At 40.3% G+C, this 10705-nt stretch overlaps 1 protein-coding gene across 1 annotated transcript in view; it reads left to right on the forward strand.

The window, feature by feature from the left end:
* The window catches only part of LOC129840982 (tetraspanin-5-like), a 31555-nt gene extending 20898 nt beyond the window's left edge, over positions 1–10657 (forward strand). The window contains exons 7-10 of the mRNA XM_055909060.1: positions 6270–6386; positions 8907–8968; positions 9403–9448; positions 9741–10657. Of these exons, the coding sequence (XP_055765035.1) occupies positions 6270–6386; positions 8907–8968; positions 9403–9415 (192 nt within the window). The 3' untranslated portion in view covers positions 9416–9448; positions 9741–10657. The remainder of the gene's footprint in view (positions 1–6269; positions 6387–8906; positions 8969–9402; positions 9449–9740) is intronic.
* The last annotated feature ends 48 nt before the right edge of the window (positions 10658–10705 follow it).

Here is a 10705-nt window from a genome sequence, read left to right on the forward strand (position 1 = left end):
TCCAGCTGTTTGCTTAGACCTCCAGCTGTTTGCTTAGAAATTAGGAGGCCTGCGTCTTGTGACCGTAGCGTACGTGTAGGTATGTATGGCAGGACCAACTCGGAAAGATAGGTAGGAGCAAGCCCATGTAATGCTTTGTAGGTTAGCAGTAAAACCTTGATATCAGCCCTTGCCTTAACAGGAAGCCAGTGTAGGGAGGCTAGCACTGGAGTAATATGATCACATTTTTGGGTTCTAGTCAGGATTTTAGCTGCCGTATTTAGCACCAACTGAAGTTTATTTAGTGCTTTAATCCGGGTAGCCGGAAAGTAGAGCCATTGCAGTAGTCTAACCTAGAAGTGACAAAAGCATGGATAAAATTTTCTGCATCATTTTTGGACAGAAAATGTCTGATTTTTTGCAATGTTACATAGATGGAAAAAAAACTGTCCTTGAAATGTTCGTCAAAAGAGAGATCAGGGTCCAGAGGAACGCTGAGATCCTTCACAGTTTTATTTGAGACAACTTTACAACCATCGAGATTAATTGTCAGATTCAACAGAAGATCTCTTTGTTTCTTGGGACCTAGAACAAGCATCTCTGTTTTGTCCAAGTTTAAAAGTAGAAAGTTTGCAGGTATCCACTTCCTTATGTCTGAAACACAGGCTTCCAGTGAGGGCAATTTTGGGGCTTCACAATGTTTTATTGAAATGTACAGCTGTGTGTCATCCGCATAGCAGTGAAAGTTAACATTATGTTTCCGAATGACATCCCCAAGAGGTAAAATATATAGTGAAAACAATAGTGGTCCTAAAACGGAACCTTGAGGAACACCGAAATTTACAGGTGATTTGTCAGAGGACAAACCATCCACAGAGACCAACTGATATCTTTCCGACAGATCTAAACCAGGCCAAAACTTGTCCGTGTAGACCAATTTGGGTTTCCAATCTCTCCAAAAGAATGTGGTGATCGATGGTATCAAAAGCAGCACTAAGGTCTAGGAGCACGAGGACAGATGCAGAGCCTCGGTCTGACGCCATTAAAAAGTAATTTACCACCTTCACAAGTGCAGTCTCACTGCTATGATGGTGTCTAAAACCAGACTGAAGCATTTCGTATACATTGTTTGTCTTCAGGAAGGCAGTGAGTTGCTGCGCAACAGCTTTTTATAAAATGTTTGAGAGGAATGGGAGATTCGATATAGGCCGATAGTTTTTTATATTTTCTGGGTCAAGGTTTGGCTTTTTCAAGAGAGGCTTTATTACTGCCACTTTTAGTGAGTTTGGTACACATCCGGTGAATAGAGAGACGTTTATTATGTTCAACATAGGAGGGCCAAGCACAGGAAGCAGCTCTTTCAGTAGTTTAGTTGGAATAGGGTCCAGTATGCAGCTTGAAGGTTTAGAGGCCATGATTATTTTCATCATTGTGTCAAGAGATATAGTACTAAAACACTTGAGTGTCTCCCTTGATCCTAGGTCCTGGCAGTGTTGTGCAGACTCAGGACAACTGAGCTTTGGAGGAATGCTCAGATTTAAAGAGGAGTCCGTAATTTGCTTTCTAATGATTGTGATCTTTTCCTCAAAGAAGTTCATGAATGTATTACTGTTGAAGTGAAAGCCGTCCTCTCTTGGGGAATGCTGATTTTTAGTTAGCTTTGCGACAGTAGCAAAAATAAATTTTAGATTGTTCTTATTTTCCTCAATTAAGTTGGAAAAATAGGATGATCGAGCAGCAGTGAGGGCTTTTCGATACTGCACGGTACTGTCTATTTAAGTGCATAGATGACATATTTTTCCCCTGCTTCGAGACATGATAATGCATGATAATCGTCCATTCTAAATAAATATAATTCACACACATACTAAATAATATATGTGAAGAGAAGATTAAATCATGAATAGTCTGATGGTTGATCATATTAGCCTATCACTTGTGAATTATATATTCGCTGCCGGAAAATTCGAGGCATTATCAAGGGCTTCAGAGACTGATGAAGTGTGTACAGACTGCACAAAAAACAAAGCAAGGCTCATGCCTTTCATGCACCATAAAAATACACATTACATGCATAATCACATTTGCAGTCACTTTTGATAATGGTGTTTTCCCGCTGATGGAACATTTGTGCTTATAGTCTACTGCCTTGTGCACATTGCTGAGCTTATAATGTGAAGAAATATTCTAATAGTTTATCAACATTTGAAGCTAAACGTTCTCATCTGTTGCATCAGCGTCATTACTTAAAGTTTTTGTTGATGCTAGTGGTTGTATTAATTTGGGATCTATCACATCCCACAACTGTCCCAGACTATGTTTGGAATATTTATTTCTCGCACAGAATAGAATAGGTCAACTTTTGTTCTATGGGGGATAGTCGATTGACATAGGCTAGTGCTTTTGCTGTTTGTTCGGGCCTACTTCTCTTGTTGACTGACAAAATGTAAATGTGGACAGTTCTTCCAGTATCTTCAATTAGATTAGATAAGGACAGTTGCGTCCCCGATGTGTCTGTCTTCACTTGTAGCCATGTGAGTGAGCGGTGCTTCGGAGTGCTCAGCCGGGAGAAGGGAATTATAATTATTATATTCAGCCCAAGGGCACAACAGACACTGGTCGCAAAAGACATGTATTTTTTTACGGGTCATTATGTCCACACAAAAAGTATGCCGCCATGAAATTTGATACATTATCAAGTGCTTGTTAAATTTTGAGAGACTGATGAAGTGTGTACAGCCGTGGCCAAAAGTTTAGAGAATGACACAAATATACATTTTCACAAAGTCTGCAGCCTCAGTTTGTATGATGGCAATTTTCATATACTCCAGAATGTTATGAAGAGTGATCAGATGAATTGCAATTAATTGCAAAGTCCCTCTTTGCCATACAAATATACTGAATCCCCCAAAATAATTTCCACTGCATTTCATCCCTGCCACAAAAGGACCAGCTGACGTCATGTCAGTGATTCTCTCTTTAACCCAGGTGTGAGTGCTGACGAGGACAAAGCTGGAGATCACTTTGTCATGCTGATTGAGGTCGAATAACAGACTGGAAGCTTCAAAAGGGGTAGTGCTTGGAATCACTGTCAATCATGGTTAACTGCAAGGAAACACGTGCCGTCATCATTGCTTTGCACAAAAATGGCTGCACAGGCAAGGATATTGCTGCCAGTAAGATTGCACCTAAATCAACCATTTATCGGATCATCAAGAACTTCAAGGAGAGCGGTTCAATTGTTGTGAAGAAGGCTTCAGGGCGGACAAGAAAGTCCAGCAAGTGCCAGGACTATCTCCTAAAGTTGATTCAGCTGCAGGATCGGGGCACACCAGTACAGAGCTTGCTCAGGAATGGCAGCAGGCAGGTGTGAGTGCATCTGCACGCACAGTGAGGTGAAGACTTTTGGAGGGTGGCCTGGTGTCAAGAAGGGCAGCAAAGAAGCCACTTTTCTCCAGGAAAACATCAGATATTCTGCAGAAGGTACAGGGTTTGGACTGCTGAGGACTGGGGTAAAGTCATTTTCCCTGATGAATCCCCTTTCCAATTGTTTGGGGCAAAATTGTTTCCGGAAAAAAGCTTGTCCGGAGAAGACAAGGTGAGCGCTACCATCAGTCCTGTGTCATGCCAACAGTAAAGCATCCTGAGACCATTCATGTGTGGGGTTGCTTCTCAGCCAAGGAAGTAGGCTGAGAAAACAACCATGAATAAAGAATGGTACCAACACATCTTCCGAGAGCAACTTCTCCCAACCATCCAGGAAGAGTTTGGTGACGAACAATGCCTTTTTTTAAATTTATTTATTATTATTTTTAAATTTGACCCCCTTTTCTCCCCAATTTTCGTGGTATCCAATCGCTAGTAATTACTATCTTGTCTCATCGCTAGAACTCCCGTACGGGCTCGGGAGAGACGAAGGTCAAAAGCCATGCATCCTCCGAAGCACAACCCAACCAAGCCGCACTGCTTCTTAACACAGCGCGCCTCCAACCCGGAAGCCAGCCGCACCAATGTGTCAGAGGAAACGGCCCGCCACAGGAGTCGCTGGAGCGCGATGAGACAAGGATATCCCTACCGGCCAAACCCTCCCTAACCCGGATGACGCTAGGCCAATTGTGCTTCGCCCCACGGACCTCCCGGTCGCGGCCGGCTGCGACAGAGCCTGGGCGCGAACCCAGAGACTCTGGTGGCACAGCTAGCGCTGCGATGCAGTGCCCTAGACCACTGCTCCACCCGGGAGGCCGAACAATGCCTTTTCCAGCATGATGGAGCACCTTGCCATAAGGCAAAAGTGATAACTAAGTGGCTCGGGGAACAAAACATCGATATTTTGGGTCCATGGCCAGGAAACTCCCCAGACCTTAATCCCATTGAGAACTTGTGGTCAATCCTCAAGAGGCGGGTGGACAAACAAAAACCCACAAATTCTGACTAACTCCAAGCATTGATTATGCAAGAATGGGCTGCCATCAGTCAGGATGTAGCCCAGAAGTTAATTGACCGCATGCCAGGGTGGATTGCAGAAGTCTTGAAAAAGACGGGTCAACACTGCAGATATGAACTTTGCATCAACTTCATGTAATTGTCAATAAATACCTTTGACACTTATGAAATGCTTGTAATTATACTTCAGTATTCCATAGTAAGGTTTGACAAAAATATCTAAAGACACTGAAGCAGCAAACTTTGTGGAAATTAATATTTGTGTCATTCTCAAAACTTTTGGCCACGACTGTACAGCCTGTGCAAAAAAAAAAGCAGAGCTCATGCCTTTCAAATCATCATTAGTCACATCATGCAGCCTTAGAATGTATTAAAAATCAAAACATATAGCTCAACGTTTGTATCACAACTAAAGTTACATAAATAACTCTAAATTAAGCATATAGGAGTACCTGTTTCTTTATTAACCTATCAGCACAGAATAGCCGCATGTGCACACTCCCTCAAATCCTTTGGAGAAAATATCCTTTCTATTTTATTCAGCTATATTCAATTGTATTCTTCATTCTATAGAATAATGCCACGGAATTCTAAGCAAATCATGTCTGTTAAATGAACTAGTGTAGCCCACAGCCATAGCCAGATCAGTACCTAACATAAGGACAACTCAGAGTAAGCTATTCGGTTCTTCTGGAACAGACTAGATTTTCTTCATAGCATGTTTCTTTAGACCTGTCTAAAATAAATAATGGATTTATTGTGATGGTGTAGGCTATATTACATGGATTTAGTAGACTTTTTAAAGTGTAGATGTTCCTCTGGTCTGCATCAGTGGCTTGTAGGCTATGTGTGGAAGCCAGTAGATGCTTACTGTGTTTGTTAATTAACGGCCAATTACCGTGAGACCGACAGTTATGTGCTTGACAATCACCTGCAAACAAAATGTAATTACCGCCACAGCCCTAATTGTGACAAGTTTAAAGTAGTCAAAGTGTAATATTTGGTCCCCTATTCCTAACACGCAATGATTACATCAAGCTTGTGATCTAAAAACTTGTTGGATGCCTTTGCTGTTTGTTTTGGTTGTGTTTCAGATCATTTTGTGCCCAATAGAAATGAATGGTAAATAATGTATTTTGTCATTTTGGAGTCACTTTTATTGTAAATAGTAATAGAATATGTTTCTAAACACTTCTACATTCATGTGGATGCCACCATGATTACGGATAATCCTTAATGAATCGTGAATAATAATGAGTGAGAAAGTTAGACACATTTTTCAGTCAAACTTTTTCACTCATCATTATTCATGATTCAAAACCACAACAAATGGGTCACTGTCCTAATACCTTTGGAGCTCACTGTATATGGCATGCAGGTTAGGGTGAAGTTGCCCCTACACGCTGATCTTTGGTCTGTTTTGCATTCAGGATTGGGGGAGGGGAAGCTGATCCTAGATCTATACCTAGGAGAAACTTCACCCCGTAGTGCCCCGCGAAAACACTTGAGGTGACTCATAAGGTGGCTAACAAAAGCTGACATTTAACATCTAGGCTACTGAAGCGGGATTAACCTGATGTACAGTTCACATAATAATATAACGATACTAGAAAGTAGCTGTGCCATTTAGCAGACCCAGTTATCCAAAGCGACTTCTAGTATAGTAAATGTTTTTTGTATATGTAACCCCAGCAGGAATCTAACCCACGGCCGTGGTGGTGGTAGCGCCATGCTCTAACCAACTGAGCTACACTTGATAACAGAGTAAACACCAATTCAATTATGGACTGTTAGAGAAAAGTGTTAGCATTAAAGGTAATTGTTTTGTGTCGTCTCTGCTGTGTTAGGTCTCGGAGCAGAGGACCTTTATCTACATCAAAGGCTGTGTGCCTCAGTTTGAGAAGTGGCTTCAAGACAACCTGACAGTGGTGGCAGGGATCTTCATAGGAATCGCTTTACTACAGGTTGGGACCACATGTCTGATGCATAAGCCCCAAATACACCGGAGAATGAACCCTGGTTTTACCTGGGTCTGCTTTCATTGCATTTGGGTCTTAAAGCTACAGCCTGGGATTTGGGAAGCTTTTCAATGGTCATTTCAATTCTTGATATTTTACGCATTGATATAATTTAATGTGTAAATGCCTCATGAGTTTAGCACAACTGTCTGTCTTCACCATAATCCAAAATATAAGGGACGGAATTCAATCTGAAACTGCTTTATGGAGCACGTGACATATTAAGATAATTTCCAATTGAGCCGACATCTGCCATGTTTACCTTGAATGCGATCTCCATGTATGTGGTAACATTGGCTTTAAAAGGCACATTGTCCACAGCATTCTATAGGTTGAATCCCCACCAAGGTTTCATTATTCCATTGTTTACAAACAAGAAGAATGTGAACAAACGACAGAGTTGAAGTCGGAAGTTTACATACACCTTAGCCAAATACATAAGTTTTTCACAATTCCTGACATTTAATCCTCATACAAATTCCCTGTCTTAGGTCAGTTAGGATCACAACTTTATTTTAAGAATGTGAAATGTCCGAATAATAGTAGAGTGATTTAGTTCAGCTTTTATTCATTTCGTCACATTCCCAGTGGGTCAGAAGTTTACATACACTCAATTAGTATTTGGTAGCATTGCCTTTAAATTGTTTAACTTGGGTCAAACGTTTCGGGTAGCCTTCCACAAGCTTCCCACAATAAGTTGGGTGAATTCTGGCCCATTCCTCCTGACAGAGCTGGTGTAACTGAGTCAGGTTTGTAGGCCTCCTTGCTCGCACACGCTTTTTCAGTTCTGGCCATACATTTTCTATAGGATTGAGGTCAGGGCTTTGTGATGGCCATTCCAATACCTTGACTTTGTTGTTCTTAAGCCATTTTGCCACAACTTTGGAAGTATGCTTGGGGTCGTTGTACGTTTTGAAGACCCATTTGCGATCAAGCTTTTGATGTCTTGAGATGTTGCTTCAATATATCCACATAATTTTCTTGCCTCATGATGCCATCTATTTTGTGATACTGCCACCCCCGTGCTTCACGGTTGGGATGGTGTTCTTCGGCTTGCAAGCCGCCCCCTTTTTCCTCCAAACATAACAATGGTCATTATGGCCAAACAGTTCTATTATTGTTTCATCAGACCAGAGGACATTTCTCCAAAAAGTATGATCTTTGTCCCCATGTGCAGTTGCAAACCGTAGTCTGGCTTTTTTATGGCGGTTTTGGAGCAGTGGCTTCTTCCTTGCTGAGCGGCGTTTCAGGTTATGTCGATATAGGACTCCTTTTACTGTGGATATAGATACTTTTGTACCGGTTTCCCCCAGCATCTTCACAAGGTCCTTTGCTGTTGTTCTGGGATTGGTGCGAAAAGTGCAAATCAAAGTATGTTCATCTCTAGGAGACAGAACGCGTCTCCTTCCTGAGCGGTGTGACGGCTGCGTTGTCCCATGGTGTTTATACTTGCGTACTGTTTGTACAGATGAACGTGGTACCTTCAGGCGTTTGGAAATTGCTACCAAGAATGAACCAGACTTGTGGAGGTCTACAATTTTTTTTCTGAGGTCTTGACTGATTTATTTGGATTTCCCCCATGATGTCAAGCAAAGAGGCACTGAGTTTGAAGGTAGGCCTTGAAATACATCCACAGGTAAACCTGTCAATTAGCCTATCAGAAGCTTCTAAAGCCATTGCATAATTTTCTGGAATTTTCCAAGCTGTTTATAGGCTCAGTCAACTTCGTGTATTTAAACTGGAATTGTGATATAGTGAAATAATCTTTCTGTAAACAATTGTTGGAAAAATTACTTGTGTCATGCACAAAGTAGATATCCTAACCAACTTGACAAAACTATAGTTTGTTTACGAGACATTTGTGGAGTGGTTGAAAAACGAGTTTTAATGACTCCAACATAAGTGTATGTAAACTTCCGACTTCAATTGTATATGGTTGAAACTATCATGTAGATGTAATCGACTGTCAAACCTTGCATTTAGAGTCCTGTCTATGAATTTGAGAGGGGTTATATTTCCCGACCCCCATCCCTCAGATATATAACCAAACAAATAGCGGGCACCCCCCTTTGTTGTTCTTCAAATCCCAGAATGTAGCTTTAAGGGGCTATACTTTCAACATTATGTTTCTTCTGACTTGTCGTCGGAATGGAATGTACTTGAAATAGCCAGGTTTTCTTTATTATTTGAGGGTGGTGTCAATGCTCAATTTCTTAAGATGTCTTGAAACATTGTTTATATCTGCTTTTTGTGTTCATAGCTGACTATGCTGGTGAATGTGGTTGTAAACTTTACTTGCTACTAAGTGATGACTTAGGTTATTGTCTAAGAATAGAATTTAGACATTAAACAAACTGTATTGCTGATCATAAACTGACCATGAAACACTGAAATCAACTAGATCTATCACCACAGTTGCCGTTTAAAAGTAGAGATGTCCCGCCTGATCTTTGTGCTCTTTTTCAGATTTTTGGGATCTGTTTAGCACAGAATCTAGTGAGCGACATTGAAGTAGTGAGAGAGAGCTGGTAAGAACCACAATTGATCATTGAAAAAATATATATACTTAAAAAATAAAATAAAAATGTTAAAGGAAAACTCTTTAACAACTCAAAAACTATCTTTTGGCATTTGTTTCAATCAAGTTTTGAAGATATGTAACTTTCAAAATACAGTAATCTGGTCCCTATGATGCATTTTGAATCATATGATGCTGCAGAGTTCTGTATTTTGAAAGATACATGTTTTTGGGTGGAGTTTTCCTTTAAAAAAAGAAAATGGTGGTTTCAGTATAGTGTAATTATGCCACCTGTTGGTCATAACCGGTACTACAAGATGAACTACTGTTGATGTTTTGTTGACTCTGCGTAGAGATAATGTATTGAAAAAACATTTAAATATAAACCCAAGGTTTGGTGAGTGCACTTTTCATTTATTTTCACTTTCCCCTGTCACACATCAGTTTGTTTACCTGAAACATCTCAAGCAAACTAAAGGTTGTAACGAAGGTAAGCCCCTTTATGCTTGTTCTACAATCGTTCTAGACTCCAGAATCTTTTTAATCTCATCTATTAAAGACAAATATGTCTAGGGAACCAATAAAACTATAGTTAATAAACAACTGTGAAATAACAGTCCTCCCCGCTACTGTTGTATTCTCTTGATTTGGATCTTAGTTTAGTGTCCTTAAGACATTATATTTGATCAAGCTCAGATTAACTACCATACTTTGACCTACATCTTTCATCCATACGTGACATTTCAATAAAATATTGATTTGATTTCGTATCTCCCATGCAGATCTCTTCCGTTTTGCCACCTTCTAAAGGGAGACGATCAGGACACTTGTACAAAACGGAAATGTACAAAACGAAGAGTCTCGCTGATTCCTTTATGCTCTGTATATAATACTTTTGTAAGAGTTTGTTTTTATATACATATGGCTTTGTACATGACCCTTCCAGGCAGTGTTTGACATATGTGTATATATGGGAGACAAACATATGTGTCAATATGGCTCTGGTCATGTACAGTATAGAGCTGAGGTGGTTCTGGAAATGCACTGCATGCCTATTCATAGGGCATTGTTTCTCCTACCTGTATTCTTTAATGTTATGATGTCTGATGTATTGTACAGTATACGTCAGATTACTAGTAAGGAGTGAATTGGCTGGGTAGCACTTCATACACTGTGTTATAAAGCCTGCGGAGCTGTAGCAGTAACATGTATTGTAATGTCATGCCATACTGTGTGAAGTGTCAGTTTCTAAAGAGAATTTGTGTTGCTAATACCACACACATCCTGTCTATTGACTAGCAATAACCATGAACTAACTATATTTCAGACATAGGTGTTGCATTTCATTGTCATGTTCAATTTATACCAATTCCATATACTCCATTCCAGCCATTATTATGAGCTGTCCTCCCCTCAGCAGCCTCCACTGGTGCGCAGTCTAAGTAAATCTGGCCCTATTTGGGGTATAGAGTAATAATATCACATATTCTGCAAATATGTGATTTTTTGGGGGACTGCATGTAGGTCTGTACTTTTCACTGCGCCATCTCACAACTCAAAAACAAACATTTCCCCTGTGCCATAGGTGTGATCATGATGTTCTGTACTTTCATTTCATATCTGTTTGAAATTATGTAAATAACTGGATAGTGAGAAGTTTTAAATATGTCAAAATAAATGTATGCTGCTTTGTATTAAAGTGGATCTGAGAAGGGAGTCATTCATGTATTTGTGTAAAAGGTAACAT

Source organism: Salvelinus fontinalis, chromosome 42, assembly GCF_029448725.1.
Source record: "Salvelinus fontinalis isolate EN_2023a chromosome 42, ASM2944872v1, whole genome shotgun sequence".
Classification (NCBI taxonomy): domain Eukaryota; kingdom Metazoa; phylum Chordata; class Actinopteri; order Salmoniformes; family Salmonidae; genus Salvelinus; species Salvelinus fontinalis.